The following is a 16,426-nucleotide window of genomic DNA, read 5'->3' as shown; positions in this document are numbered from 1 at the left end:
CTTTTTTTTTAAAGAAAGATTTTTGCCATAGGGTGTGTGTGCTCATCAGAGAGAGACAGAGAAAAAGAGAAGGAAAGTGAGAAATCACCCTCAGGGTAGGGGTGGTGGGTGAGGGGGATGGCCACATCACAATCCCTTCGCCATTTTTCTCCTGGGATTTTGGGAATGCATGCACACATGCCTGGCATGATTTTCAAGCAGCCAGGTCTGGGACTTAAACTGCAGTCAGCCATGTGGGAGCCAGGATCTTAACCATGTCATCTGCTGGCCCCATTACCTCCTATTTTTAAATGTATGTTTATTACATTTTACTTAATTGGGCAATAAATTTTATTTTTGTTAATTTTCTTTGTAATATGTCTGTAGGATATAAACATGGACACAAATACTGTTTATAAATCTAGTAATTATTAAGAGTATTACATTTAATTATACTTATTGTAATATGGTTTTAAGAATTTCAAGCTTATTCCTTTTTTAAAAAAATAATTATTTAATTTTATTTATTCATTCATTTCTTTTAATTTGATCAGAGAAAAGACACAGAAAGAGAGAGAGGTCTGAGACTCGAACCATGTTTGACCATGTGGGAGTGTCCAGTGCCTTAACTACCACGCAACCTGCTGGCCCCTCAAGTCACTCTCAACTTGAATTAAGATAGTGGTTCACAAAACCATTTGACTTTCAAGGTCAGGATCTGAGTATTTCCTTCCCAACCCTTTGTTCCTCAGTAAATTTTTTTTTTTTTAGAAAGGGTTTTTTTATATATATAATTTTTTAAGTAAATTTTTTAATAATTCTTTTTGGGACCAGCAGTTAGCGTAATGGCTATGTCACTGGACTCCCATGTAGCCGACTGCGTTTTGAGTCCTGGACCCTGTGCGTGCCCTAGATCCCAAGAGGAGAATGGAGAAGAGACTGGGGGGTGATTTCTCGCTTTCTGTCTCTCTATCTCTCTTTCTGGCGAGCGCAAGAGCCCTATAGCAAAAACCTCTCTAAAAGAAAAAAAAAAAGGAAAAAGAATATGGAAAATGAAGTCATATGATTTTTAAAAGAATTATTTATTCAATTTAATTTATTTATTTATTTATTTTAGTTTGATCAGAGAGAGACAGAGAGTGAGAGTGAGAGAGAGAGGAAGTGAGAAAGCAAGCCACCAGATTCAGGACTCGAACCCCAGTTGGCCATATGGGAGTATCCAGCGCCTTAACCACCACACCACCTGCTAGTCCCGTTCCTCAGTAAATTAATAAAGCTCTTTGTACATTTTTCTTCATCTGTATAGTGGAGATAATCATAGATATCTGATTCACAGGGATGTGGGAAGAATTAAATGAAACAGTATGTGTAAAATGCTTAGACAAGAGTCTGGAACATAAAAGGGTTCTGTAGACATTAGTTGCCATAGTAGTTACTACATTTTGTATTGCATAGAGGTTAAGAATATTCTATATGGGGCTGGCAGGTGGCATAGTGCGGATACGCTGTCCAAGAGAAGCCAGGTTTCACATGGCGACCACAGCTCAAATCTCTGACCTGGTCAGCCTGAAACACGGCAGGCACAAATTCATACTCAGGAGCCAGCGTAGAAAGGGGATTGTGGTGTGACCAGCCCCTGTGGAGGGTCATCTCTCTGTCTCTCTTACATGCATGTGCAGGTATTTTATCATGAATAGAGAAAAAAATCAAAAACCTCCTGTACATACTTTGCCGCATCCATGTAACAAGTATTACTCAAATGAAATTCAAGATGTGTTTTCCATGTCCACATATCAGCAAGGGACTAGTTTGCTTCATTAATGTAAGGGGTGTTTATTAAATTTGTGCCATGGAATAAATGAGGTACTTCAGAGAGTGCAGGATTGTTTCCCTCAGGACACTTATTTCAAATGCTTAATAGAAGACAGGAGGAGAGCCTGTGAGTGAGTGAGCAGCTGAAATGTGCCTAGATGTGGAATAGGAAATCGGCTTATTTGGGCTCAGAGAATCTTTCTTCTTGTACCAAATTGCACAACAGGCCTGTGCTTTCCTTCCTGAACAGGTTTCTGCATGTTCGTCCTGAGCTTGGTGAAGAAACACTACCGCCTGCAGTTTTACATGGTGCGTATTCGCCATCCTTCCGGAGTCACTTTGCATAATAAAAACCTTTTGTTTTCATTTTCTGTAGTGAGAAGGTATGATCTGATCTGCTCGTTCATGTCTTGCATGCATGTGCGAGCAATTTCCATTTCGGATGGCTACTAAATGTGAAATATGGAAGTCGACAAGATTTAGAGGATTTTAAGATTTCCATTGTTTTCTAAGTTCCTAACAACTTTTTCTCCCCTCACTATTGTGAAAGGCTGTCAAGGTAAAGTAGTTGGACTCCCTGAATTTTTTTTGAAATTGGATGAGTTTTCAGTCTTCTGCACAGCTCCTAGGTCTGGGAAGCATCTATTGGGTCATCAGAAAAGTCATGATGTATTTTTCTATGCAGAAAGGCAACACGACTTTTCTGATGACCCACTATGGTATTTGTCTATGGGGAGTAACTAACTATATTTTTTTGCCCTTGGCATGAGTTCGAGGGGAGCAGAGCATTTACTTTCTGGGTAGCTAAGGTTAGTCGTAGGACTGCATAATTCTTTTTGGCATAAGGTATTTTGTTCAGTGTTTCAAAGTCAGTGCTTGAGGGAATTTGTCACTGTACATAATCAACTTCTCATATTTTCTTAAACTGTAGCGAATTATGAGACTGTATGTTGTACTGTTTAGATCCATGAATTTATGCATTAGTAAGGCTTCTTTTGGATTGGGAATGTATTTCCTATTCATGCTTTGCTTGTCTGCACTCAGACATTACGCAGACATTAATTCCTGGGAAATGGTAGTATTCCTTATATTTCTTTTTTTTTTTTAAGAATTATTTTATTTAGCTTTCTTTCTTTCTTTCTTTCTTCCTTTCTTTCTTTGTTTAAATTTGACCAGAGAGGGATAGAGTGAGTGAACGAGAGAGACAGAGAGTGGGAAAGTGAGAAGGCAAGCTGCCAGATCCGGGACTCAAACCATGGTTAGCCATGTGAGAGTCCAGAGTCCTTAACCACCATGCCACCTGCTGATCCCGAGTAGTCCTTATATTTCTAATGGCAGGGCATCTGAGAGTGAAGAGTCAAATTCTTATTGAAAATCTAGAAAAAATCAAGACACATTAGAAATAGTAGACTCTCCTGTGGAAGTATAATTGGTGCCTGGTGGGGAAAAAAATCACTTATGCATTTCAGAGCAAAGAGATAAGTGAGAACTAGATCTTTTTAGACAGATAAAAATAGGGTAAAACAAGACAATATAGTATTTTGTTCTCTAAAGTGGGAAACAAATTTATTAAGTCGTCTTATAAATTTCAGTCAGAATTGTAGGACTTCGAAGCTTCTTTTTGTTCACATTCAGGCCTAGTTATGCTAGAAGTCACTGAGTGGCCATCTCTCAGGGTAGATAGAATCAAAGAAGCACAAAGGCCTTTGAAACTAACATTTGAAAGCTGTCATTGGAGAGAATTGTGACGATCACCTTTCAAGGATGAAAGTGTAGGGCTTCTGAGAAGTTGAACTTGCTGGTTTAAACCACTTTAAGTTAGAAATAACTATGGGGAAAAATGAATGTACTAAACTCTGAAAGAAAAAGTTTGTACCATTTTTCTTTCCTCTTTTTTTTTGAGTGGATTTTGCAATAGGGCGCATGCGCTCACCAGAAAGAGAGACACAGAAAGAGAGAAATCCCTACCCCAGGGGATGGCCATGTTGTAATCCCTTTTCCTCCGTTCTCCTGTCAGGATCTTGGGCACACACACATACATGTCCAGAGTGAGTTTAAGCCACCAGGTCCAGGACTCAAACTGCGATTGACTACATGGGAGTCCAGCAACATAACCATTACACCAACTGCTGGTCCCAGTATTTACCATTTTTATAATTGCTCAACCTAGACAGAGTGAAAAGTTTCTCTTGAAATGTCTTTATATAGCACCATACATTTCTCATGATCATTTAAATCTATCAATTCGAGACTGGTTTATTTATTTATTTATTTATTTTTTGGAGAGGTTTTCGCTATAGGGCGCGTGTGCTTGCCAGACAGAGAGAGACATCGAGACAGAAAGCGAGAAATCACCCCCCAGGGGGGGATGGTCACGCCTCAATCCCTTCTCCTCCATTCTCCTCTCGGGATCTTGGGCACGCACGCACGCACACGCGCCCGGCGTGAGATTTAAGCCACCGGGTCTGAGACGCGAACTGTGGTCGACTACGTGGGAGTCCAGCGACATAGCCATTACGCTAACTGCTGGTTCCCGAGACTGGTTTATTTTTTATATGCCTTTTTTTTTTTCTTTTTGAGAGAGAGATTTTTATTATAGGGCATGTGTGCTCACTTGAGAGACAGAGAGACAGAAGGTGAGGAATCACCCCCTGGGGGGATGGCCACGCTGCATTCCCTTTTCCTCCATTTTCCTTGAGATTTGGGGCATGCATACGCATGAGCCCGGTGTGAGTTTTAAGCCACCGGGTCCAGGACTTGAACTGTGGTCAACTACATGGGAGTCCAGTAACACAACCGTTATGCCAATATATGTGTTTTTTAAATTAGCCAGAAATCAGTATTCTTAGCTTCTCATTCATGTGTAAGTTATTGGCATTCTATCTAAGATTACTTTGTTAAACGTTTGTATTATTTAAAAGTTCAAGTAGACAGCAGAATGAATATAACTTACTAATGCCATTCATTGTGTATGACCTTATCTAAACATCCTGCAACCGTTAAGCCAATATATGTGTTTTTTAAATTAGCCAGAAATCAGTATTCTTAGCTTCTCATTCATGTGTAAGTTATTGGCATTCTATCTAAGATTACTTTGTTAAACGTTTGTATTATTTAAAAGTTCAAGTAGACAGCAGAATGAATATAACTTACTAATGCCATTCATTGTGTATGACCTTATCTAAACATCCTGCCCAAAAGTCATGGTAGCAATTTTGTGTTTCGAAGTTGCGGTTGCTTCTTTGCCTGCTCTGATCAGTCGTGTTCACTAATTTTGTGTTGTTGGGCTGTTAACAGTTCGCATGGACTCATGTCACGTTACTGATAACCGTTACTCAGTCGCATCTTGTCATCCAAAATCTGTTTGAAGGCATGATATGGTAAGGGAACAAAATTACGTGGCCTTATTTATTTCATAGCACTTTTAAAGCTCTTAAACATGGGTCAGTGTCTTGCAGATTTCTACTAAAAGCTTCTGTTTGTTGTGCTTCTGTTCCAAAAGTAGCTTACTGGCTGTTGCTTGCTATTTGACAACTGGAGACAAAAATACTTCATTAACAAGTGGAAACCTTTTTTATTCAAGGTCCAAATAACATGCAGAAGGTCCCTATAGAAGCCCCAAACAATTCATTGCATTTTAAATAAAAATTATATCAAAAATTATAAAACTTATTATTAGTTAAAATCAATTGGAATGAAGGAAAAGCTTTAAGATTTTTAAAAAATCAGACCGTATCTTCTCCATATTCATTTTATTTATATTGTATATGTATAATTTTTTTTTGAAGTTTCTTTCATGAGAGTGAGAGGGCGAGACAGACAGACAGATAAGCACCCTTTCCCGGGTCCCACACTGCCATTCCTCCACTAGTCTTCCTAGGCTGTGAGGGTGTGTAACGGGCCTGTACAGGCAGACTGGGGAACTGAACCTGTGATTTTCCAGGTAGATGTAGCAGTGATCAGCAGTGCATTGCCGCTGCCGCACAGACCCAGCCCTACGTGTGTCTATACTATTGTAAGCAGGGTCTTGTGTTACAGTCCTCCTGCCTTAGTCCACAAGTAGCTGGGACCACAGGTGCACACTACCACACCTGGCCCTCTCGGACAGGGTCTCGCTGTGCTGCCCACACTGCCAGTGAGCTCGCCATCCTTCTGCCTCAGCCTCTCAGGTATCTGGGACTCCGGAAGCATGCCACTATGTCTGGGTTTTTAGGGTGGTTCAGGAATTGAACCCAGGCCTCCCGTGTGGCCTCTGCTGAGTAGTAGCCACTACCAGCACATGTGAGGCATTAATTATAGATCTTTAACAGTCAGTGGGTTTTCAAGATAACTTTTATTGTCTTAATAGTCTTATGGTTTTTACTGAAATGTGAGTGTGTAAACATCTGGAATTGAAGATTATCTTATATATACTGACTTTTAATTGGTGGGGTCAGTTGTAAAAGTAAGTAGGTTCTGCACAGTTAGTAGAATCAAATGTAGTCACACTAAGAAAGAATTAAAATGACTACTTTTTCTCAAAGGGGAATTTGTATTAAGAACTTTATGTGAATGTATCAAAGTATACTGTAAACATTTCCATTTTAAAAGGCTACTTTTCTTAAGATAAACTTTTACCTTTTGTTTATTATAACTTATTCCCCATAAAATGACAGTTTAGATGTCCATACTACAGAAATTGGTAATTTAATATTTTTCCTTAGCAATATTCTTCTATTAAGTCATTGGGAAGGTCATGACGTTGTTTTTTTTTGAGAGGTTTTTGCTGTAGGACGTGTGCTCTCGCCAGACAGAGAGACAGAGAGGTAGAAAGTGAGAAATCACCCACCAGAGGGGATGGTCACGCTGCAATCCCTTCTCCTCCATTCTCCTCTCGGGATCTTGGGCACGCACGCACATGCGCCCCGTGTGAGCTTTAAACCACCGGGTCCAGGATGCAAACCATGGTCGACTATGTGGGAGTCCAGCGACATAGCCATTACGCTAACTGCTGGTCCCATGACGTATTTTTCTATGCAAAAATGCAGCATGACTTTCCCGATGACCCAATTGTATGTCAGTCTATTTGTAGCTTTTCTCTGCTCAAATTGCCGAAAGGCCAAATTTGGTTGATATTTATTGTTTCTGCTGATGTCCTGACTAGGCTGCAGACAATCCCAGGGTTATTCATTATGAATCATAATCTGTATGCATATTTGATACTTAATCATATGGACTTTTTTTCTGCTGATTTTTATTTCTAAAGGTTCCTTGTTCCAATATCAAGTGTTATCTGCAATGATATAACTGCTTACCTTTTTGGATTTTTTTTTGGAAGAACTCCATTAATTAAGGTAATGGGAAAATATTAAAAGCAAGCCACTATCATAGCCTTAACGCTGAGCCAGCAAGGTGGTGCTGTCACACGGGTTACATTTCTGAGACGCCTTGACTTCCCTCAGCTGCTCTTAGTAGCCACGGTGTGGGGCAGTGAGCCGGATTTCCAGTAGTTCCTTCTACCTTGGTTCTTCCTCAGTTGGTCTACTAGCTCCTTAGCAAGGGCTAGCCTCCTTCAGTTGCCTTCACATTTGAATTATTGGTTCATCTTCCCCTGATTTCCTTTTCTTAGCCCTTGGTGCAGGGCTTCTTCATCTACCTCCCTCCCACTCTGTGAAAGGCTTTTCCTTGCCTCTCTCCTCAGGCTGTCTTTTCATCTATCCCCTTTCTTACCAAACTTCCTAAAAGAGTGAATTTTACCATCTTCACATACTGGAGACCTTTGGTCAGACTTTTACACCCAAAGTTATTTAAAAAAAAAAAAAAAAAGCTTGTAGAATGCTACACTAAAATACTGGTCAAATGCAAGAGGGCAAGCAAGGAAGGGAAATCACTCCTCTGGGGTGATTTCTCGCTCTCTGTCTCTCTGTCTCTCTCTGTCTCTCCGGTGAGCATAGGCACCCTATAGCAAAAATCTCTCTCAATCAATCATCAGTGAGTACTTTTGGAGAGGTTTTTTTTGTTTGTTTGTTTGTTTTTTGCTATAGGATGCATGCTCTCGCCAGACAGACAGAGAGAGACATAGAGACAGAAAGCGAGAAATCACCCCCCAGGGGGGATGGTCACACCGCAATCCCTTCTCCTCCATTCTCCTCTCGGGATCTTGGGCACACACGCACATGCACCCGGTGTGAGTTCTAAGCCACAGGGTCTGGGACGCGAACCGCGGTCGACTACATGGGAGTCCAGCGACATAGCCATTACGCTAACTGCTGGTTCCCCATCAGTGAGTACTTTTGAACTGTAGTCCACTTAACTGCCATAGTAGCAAGTTATCCTAAGAAGCTGTGTGTTCTTCTCTATAGAACAATCATCAGCTTTTTTAAGAAACCATTTCTTCACTTTTTAAAAAAAAATAATTATTTAATTTTATTTGTTATTATTATTTTTTAATTTGACCAGACAGAGATAGAGAGAGAAAGGGAAAGTGAGAAAGCAAGCCACTCGGTCTGGGTCTCAGACCATGTCAGTCATGTGGGAATCCAGCTCCTCTAAACACACCACTTGCTGGCCCCCACTTCTCTTTTTAAAAATTTGCTGCAGGGTGCATGCATTTGCCAGAGAGAGCAGAGGAAAGTGAGAAAGTACCCCCCCGGGGCGATGACCATTCCAGTGCCTTGGGCATGCCACGCACATGCCGGCATGTTTTTCAGGCAGCTGAGTATGGGACTTGAACCATGCTGTTGGCCGTGTGGGATCCAGCTGTTTTAACCATCATGCCACCTGCTGGCTCAAAGAAATCATTTCTGACAGCCATTTTGGTTTAGGGCTTTGTGATTATCAGGATAAAAGATCCATAACAATTCATGTAGCTTGGCCCGTAACCCATTTATTTCTCAGAAACTTCTCTCTGTAATTGGTTTCTGTCCCTGCTATTTCACAAAAATGAGTGACAGATGTCATCAGTGGTCTGATAATCAAGTCCCCGTACACATCTCCATCTATCTCCTGTTGCACTTCTGGGTATTTTGCCTCATCCACACCTGAATCTTTCCCTTCTGCCCTCTCGTCACCAAATTCCAGATTTTCCTCCAGATATTCCTCCCTGAATACTCTGTAGTTTCCCTGACTGGGAAACAATAGCCCAAATCTGAAACCAATAGCATCTATTCCTAAGCACAGCATCTTCCTCTTTACCCTGGAGCAGACTATAGCTTATGGAAAAAGGAGAAGGATGTATGAATCCTCGAGGAGCAATCATAGTATTTGGGGCTGTGGAATATATACCATTCCAGAACGAGGTCTGTTTTGTGTGTGGCATGTTAAGACTATATGAAAATCTAGTATGCTGTAGGGTACATGTTTTGTTGTATTCATTCTGGTGGTTTTTTTTTTTTTTTTTTTTTTTGCCAGTTAACAGATCAATACTGACCTTATGTACTTAAAGTGAATATATCTCATCAAAAACTTAGTTTAGCCTTTATGAGGGTTTCTGTAAGCATCAGTTTTGGGATGGTTATTTTGGTATACAATTTTTAGTCCTTTAAAATAAAAAAAACAATTGAGGTTATTTAATAGGAACCAACCAGTATTCAAAGCATATCAAATATTTGAGGACCGATATGTGTTAATTACAACTGCAGATATTCGCACAAATAAATGAGGGCCATTCTAATAAGAAAAATGTAGGAAGAGGAGATGTACAAGGGGACTTCAAAAAGGTGTGAAAAAATGGAATTAAAGTATGACTTTATTTCGGTGAAAAAACTTTTGAAATCCTTGCATAGTTTTTTTCATAATATACCTTTTACATGAACTCTTTGAGGACCCCTGTACAAGATATTAAGGAAACTCCCTGAATAGAGCTTATATATGTACTGTGTGTGTGTGTGTGTGTGTGTGTGTGTGTGTTTACTTTTAACTGTAGTAACTCTTTCTTTTTGATGTTTTTTTTAGTTGTCTCCCAAGAAGACTTGGGAAGGATTCATTGGCGGTTTCTTTTCCACAGTTGTGTTTGGATTCATTGTGAGTCTTACTAGGGTTTATATTTTGAAAAAACTGTACCAACTTTATTAGACTATTCTAAACCTAAAAACATTAAGCCAAATTGCTAATTATCTATTTTATTGATATATAGAGAGCAGAATTGATTCTCTACTCCAGTAGCTCTCATACTGACTCCATAGCGGAATCATCTGGGGATCTTAAAATCTGTGTCCCAGCCTATCAGTTCTGCCACATGGTTCTCATGTACACTAGTCTGGAGCCCAGTGTTTTGCTGTGGTGATTTGGTAGTTTCTAACAACTCTTCTGTCGTATGGAAGACAGGTGCTGGGATAGGTGATGGCTTTGAATATCAGAGAATACAAATTTTTAGGTTGGAAAAATCATGATGAAATTTTTCTGTGTTTTTCTATGCAAAAGTGTATCATGACTTTTTCGACAACCCAGTATGTTGAAGAACTCTGCCTTTCTTTTATTAATATAATGTTTATTAATATTATTTTTAATTTGACCAGAGGGAGAGACAGAGAGGGAAAGTGAGAAAGCAAGCTGTCAGGTCTGGAATTTGAACCACAGTCAGCCATGTGGGAATCCAGCACCTTCACTACCATGCCACCTGTTGGACCCCCTAAGAGCTCTGCCTTTGAACACTTAGCGGTCATGTGGCTTAATGGCTGGTTACTGTGAACCCAATGTGCAGGAAGAGGCTGTAAATTATACATAACTAATTGTTCACATGTAACTATGAAAATTAGTTTACTTTATGGAATCAGATTTTTGTTAAAGAGTAGTGAAAATCAGTATGGGTACAGTAAAATGACCGGATATAAGACAAATATATAAAAAATTACAATTAGGAAGTTTGTTTTTTCAAGTCTAGTCCCTGAAAGTTGTAGTTCTATTCTATATCCGAACATACAGCAACTAGTAACAACATTTAGCTTCAAAAGAGAACACAATACAAATAAATGGAAATGTGCTATGATCTTAGATGAGAAAATCACTATAATTCCTCCATTTAGTTTATAAATGGAGTTCATTCTCAATGAAAATTCCAGTAGAATTTAATAAAATTATTTTAAAGTTTTGATAGATAATGAAAAAGGATCCAGTCCTATCCATTATTTATACATGATGAAACAAGAATAATTAAAACATTAAGTTATATATTATTGTAAGATCTTGGTATTATTAATTTGGAAATACTGCAGGAATAACTTCACCATTGGAAGATAAAAAGCTAGCCCATGAGAATATAATTCATGAAAAATCATGAGAAGGGAAATTATGCATATTATTTTAACAAATGGTTTTGAGGTAGCTAGTTGTTTGGAAGCAAAATTAGTTTATATCCATTCCTAGTGTTGTATTTGGATTTTTGCTAATCATTCTTGAACAAAATAATGGGGTGAATGACAACAAGAGAAAGTAAAAAGAATAAGCTAATGTCTAGCAATTTAAATTTAGAATAATATATTTATGTGTTTTCTACTTCTGTGGCTGAAGACAGCTTTCTAAAAAAATTTTTGACTAATTTTTAATTTGATCAGAGAGAGAGAAAGTGAGAAAGCAAGGCTTCAGATCCAGGCCATGTGGAAGTCCGGAACTGTAACCACCATACCACCCGCCAGCCTCGACAACTTGTTTTAAAAAGTATAGTGATATAGCTAGATAAAGAATAAGTTAGTCCAGGTTTTGAGGGTTGACTGTGAGTAGTGGTATTTTCCCCTATTTTGCACTATTTTCTTAGTAATTTTGAATGACTGGTTAATTATTAACTGATGAAATTAATCTAAGCTTGTCCACAATAGACTTTAGTCCTTTACTCTCCTGTACTTTAATAGTTGTGGTCATCCAGAGATTACAATTTCTTTGACTTCAAACACTTCATTGGCTAAAAGACTTTCAAGTCTTTTACTGAGACAATTATGGCCATGTAACTTTGAAAAAATATATATAGCAGAATGTTTCTTCAAAGAAATTCCAGCATCGTATCCTTGACCTGGTGCATTAAACTTAAAAACATGTATTTATCCATTGTTTCATAAGCTCTTGCTTTCTCATTCAGGCTGCATATGTCTTATCCAAATACCAGTACTTTGTCTGCCCGGTGGAATATCGCAGTGACGTCAACTCCTTCGTTACGGAATGTGAGCCCTCGGAACTTTTCCAGCTTCAGAGTTACTCACTCCCTCCCTTTCTGAAGGCAGTGTTGAGACGGGTAAGAGGAGAGGTTCAAGATACGTGCAGTTCTAGGGATCGTCCACTGTGAAGATTATCCTTCCTTTAAAAGTGGGGTTTAGACTTTTATAAGAAACTAATGTGCAAAGCTTGTAACTCTGTGTTGTAGACCTGGTTTTAGTGTCTACCTATCTATATTCTGTCCTTTTATTTCGTGAACATAAAGTATTACTATTACAAATCAGTTGTATGCTAAGAATTTACTTGTCTATTGATTTAAATACTGATGATAATTTGTTTTGGGAACATTTTTCAGTATTCCTTAAGTTTTTTGTGAAACAAACGAATTAGATTGAGTTTCACATGTTACTGGAATGAATTGATTCAATTTAAAAATTAATTACAACTCAAAAGTTTAAAGAGCCCTTGATTTGTAGAGGACATTTATTGGTAGAGAAAGCGTCTAACTTCTGAAAATCAGTTTCCTTCCAAAAGCACACTGCTGCCTCAGAGGCATCATTGAGATCTCACAGGGAAGGGTGTTGATGTGCTGTCTCACGGAACCTCACTGAACCGTGGGGGTCCAGTCAAGTGGGCCGCCACATAGTTATGTGTGGATCCTTGCCCACATGTGTGTGTATCTCAACATTTTAGTTTTAACTGAAACCCATAATATTTGAGAAGTAGGTTAACCAACAAATTATTTCTTACCTTGAGTATAAATACATAAGTTCCAAGAATTTTTTTGAATTGCTAAGTCATCTGTTACCTGCTAGGAATCTTTAGACGCTGCCAATCCCTGATTAGAAATAAGACTGTCCCTTGGAGAACAGGTCCGGCAGCTGGTGTTTTCAAACATTTCTTTTGAACCACTCTCACCATTTGTAGTTTCAGGTTATGTAAAGAGGAGTAGAACTAAGAATCATTTGTCTACAGAATTTTTCTCAATTTTCTCAATTTTTATGATTTTCTCCTCAAATCTTTTGTAATTGGCCCCCGATGCTCATTTTGATCATCTTTTATAAGCATCTTTTTTGTTTGTTTCCATAGCATTCAATCTAGTTTTAGAGAAAAGGACAACTTTTCCATATCTCATCATAAAATACAATGAAATAAAGTACAGAGTTAAAATGATATAATTATAAAAGCAAAGTACTGCTGGTTTTAAAATAATTTAGAAATGAACCAATTTGTAGTAAGCCTACAACGAAGAAGTTGTCCAAGTTCCTAGACAGTCTAGAGAGAGCCTACCTGATTGCAGCAAGCACAGTGCCAGTCAACGTGCTTGCAGGGGACAGAGAGCACTGCCAAGTCGAGGGTGCCCCAGGGAGTTCACAATATAGTTTTCTCCCATGAGCCTCAAAGTTGGGCAAACTGATAATGAATATGCTTTGACTTACCATTTATATTCTGGTTGTCAGATACAGTGACGCACTCAAACTCAGTGTTAATGCAGGTCGCTTTGTTTTTTTTTGCCCTTTCTCCTCTTTTTCCTGTTTAGGAGACAGTGAGCTTGTACCCTTTCCAGATACACAGTATTGCTCTTTCAACGTTCGCATCCTTAATTGGCCCGTTTGGAGGCTTCTTTGCCAGTGGATTCAAAAGAGCTTTCAAAATCAAGGTGTGTTTAGCTAATTTTTTACCTTATTAGGGAACATGACTGAGCTGGACTGTGGTTCCCTATTGGTCTACGTTTAGTCCCTAGGCAAAAACTTAGGTCCTGTTTCTCTCAGCCTCATAGGAGTGCTGTGGGGCTGCTTTTGGTGTGCTCTGTTTTGCTAGTTTTGGTCACTGCGTTAACATGTTTTAAAGTGTCATAGTCTTAAATAGAAAGGGCATGTTTCCCCTGAATGTGGGCTAGATAACACAGTTTTGGTCTCTTGAGCACTCCAGTAATCCAGCCACGAATTGCTGAAGTTCAGTGTTCGGCGTCTAGGACAGTTTCATGTGAAGGGCCACACAGACCTTTGGCATGTGTAACTGTCCATTCTAGACCAGGGGTCATCATGTTCTTCCTGCAGAGGGTAAATAGGAATAATAATAAACAAATATGCTTAGTAAGGTCTTTGCAGACCATTCCTTCTGTCACAGAGACTCCACTTAGGCCTCTGCTGTCATAGCAGGAAAGCCCCCTCCATGGCTGTATGTCAGTGAATGGGCATGGCTGAGTTTACTGTAACTATAAAAACAGGTTGTGGGCTGGCTTGGGGCAGTGGGACGTGGAATGCCAACCCTTGTTCCAGATAGTTAAAATGATGTGTATGTTTCGTTTAAGTTCGACCAGTGTAAAGCAGCCTCAGTTCTATTAACCTCTTTCACATGCTCTGGCAGTCAGGGTGGAATGTTGTGCCCTCAGGTGTTAAAAAATGGCTACTAAAGGAGGCCTCTCTTGAGCAGAGATCTGAGAAAAAGAGAAGGAAAAATCCCTTCAGAGAAATCTAAGAGAGAGAGTTCTAGAGTACAGAGTGGTGGAGAAGCATGGTGTGTTGGAAGAAGAGCTGGAACAATGTGGCTATGCCACATTGGAGATGACACCATGGAACCAGGTGGGCTCAGGCCATGTAAGGGCTTTTGTGGCCAGGGCAGTAAAGTACATCCACTCAGTGAGCCTCAGCCATGGGCAAGGTACCACATGCAATGGAATGCAGTGTGCAGATGTGTACAAGAGGTTGTCCTCATGGTGCCACCCCTGTAAGCAGGGTAGCACACGTCATCTGCAGAGAACTACAGCCACAACCATGCAAGACAAGTCCTGTAAAGGCGACAGAGCAGCAGTGAAATTGAGTTCCCATGGCTTTCTGATGCTTTAGTTAGCAGGAAAGGAAAGAAAGGAAATGGATTGGCAAAAATGAATCTTTTTAATTTTTTTTAAAGAATTATTTATTTAATTTTTATTTATTCATTCACTTATTTTTAATTTGACCAGAGAAAGAGAGAGAGGAAAAGTGAGAAAGCAAGTCACCAGGTCTGGGACTTGAACCTGGTTGGCCATGTGGGGGTGACCAAGTGCCTTAACTACCATACCACCTGCTGACCCCAATCAAATCATTTTTGATAAGTGTTTAAAAAGAGAAATGCTATATTTAGAGTGGTATTTTCTTTTTTATTAAAGAATTATTTAACATTATTATTATTATTATTATTATTATTATTATTTTAACTTATAGGGCACTAGCACTCACTAGAGAGAGAGAGAGAATGAGAAAGCAAACCAGAAGCTCTGAGACTTGAACCATGGTCAGCCATGTGGAGTTCAGGGCCTTAACCACCAAGCCATCTGCTGGCCCCAAGAATGGTATTTTCTCTAATGGTCTTCAGTCTAAGGTTTCTTGTTGAATGGCTTAGTGTTTTTTTGTTATTTTATTTTTTTAAAACATGTCTAAAATGAAAGTGTGATTGCTGGAACATTGTAGATACTTTAGGGTGGCTTGAGTGAACTAAAAGGGCAGTTTGCCATTTCCATTTCCTGGGTGCTCAGGTGCGTGAGTCTATCTGCACAGTCAATTTGCAGAGGTTTAACTACTTGTTCTCTCAGTTCAGCCACTTAATAGACTGACGTGTCCCAAATGAGCTAGCTGTTTTGATTTTCTTTTTACTCTTAACATTTTAAAAAAACACAGAGAAAATGTTTTATCCTAGTAGTAAAATGTTTATTTCAGAGTAATAACTATCAGGATAAACATGAGTTAGAACCAGTTGTACATCTGTCAGCAATGCTAAAATGGCTCCCCAAATAGCTTCTGGTTAGACAGATGGATAGGCTGGAGCAAAAGGAGAGATTAGTAATGGCTGATAGAATTTTTATTTAGACAAGCTTCCATAACTAAAAAAAGTTGGTGCTAGGTTTAATTCATGTTTAATTAGTGTCATTATTTGAGTGTGTGGGTTAGTTTAGAAACCACTCTAAAACAGGCATATACTTGAAAGATGTACTTTAAATGTTCTAATACGTTTATATTTGGTGAAAAATAACCCAGTAGGATTTTCTTAAAGAGTTCATGATACTAAAGAGAGATTTATGGATAGGAATTTCTAACAGTTAATTTTTTTTTAACTTTTGTTTGCTTCTGAAGGATTTTGCAAACACCATTCCTGGACATGGTGGAATAATGGACAGATTCGATTGTCAGTATTTGATGGCAACTTTTGTGCATGTGTACATCACAAGTTTTATAAGGTGGGTTTATGTTTAATTAGATGATTATTCTGAGTTCTCGTCTCTATTGACATTAGTCTGAAGAAGTTATCTTTTACTGTCAGTGGTAATCTATAATATCAAAAGGAATGATGGCTTCTGGAACTGTAGCCCTGAAAAGCATGGTTAAATTGTAATTGTTGGGGCCAGCATGCGGTATAGTAGCTAAGGCATTGGATTCTCCTGTGTCTGACTGTAGTTTAAATCCCAGACTTTGTGGCTTGAAACTCACGCTGGGAACAAGTGTGCGCGTGCCCAGAATCCTGAGAAGAGAATGAA

At 39.0% G+C, this 16,426-nt stretch overlaps 1 protein-coding gene across 1 annotated transcript in view; it reads left to right on the top strand.

Moving 5' to 3' along the window:
• Positions 1-16,426, top strand: part of CDS1 (CDP-diacylglycerol synthase 1) — a 44,420-nt gene that overhangs the window by 20,228 nt on the left and 7,766 nt on the right. The window contains exons 6-12 of the mRNA XM_006143295.1: positions 2,042-2,100; positions 5,089-5,171; positions 7,037-7,124; positions 9,724-9,792; positions 11,840-11,992; positions 13,454-13,573; positions 16,026-16,129. Coding sequence (XP_006143357.1) covers positions 2,042-2,100; positions 5,089-5,171; positions 7,037-7,124; positions 9,724-9,792; positions 11,840-11,992; positions 13,454-13,573; positions 16,026-16,129 — 676 coding nt within the window. The remainder of the gene's footprint in view (positions 1-2,041; positions 2,101-5,088; positions 5,172-7,036; positions 7,125-9,723; positions 9,793-11,839; positions 11,993-13,453; positions 13,574-16,025; positions 16,130-16,426) is intronic.

This window comes from Tupaia chinensis, unplaced genomic scaffold (genome assembly GCF_000334495.1).
Source record: "Tupaia chinensis unplaced genomic scaffold, TupChi_1.0 Scaffold000094_1, whole genome shotgun sequence".
NCBI lineage: Eukaryota > Metazoa > Chordata > Mammalia > Scandentia > Tupaiidae > Tupaia > Tupaia belangeri.
The sequence above is the reverse complement of the archived record's forward strand: the minus strand, read 5'-3'. Positions and strand labels throughout refer to the sequence as shown.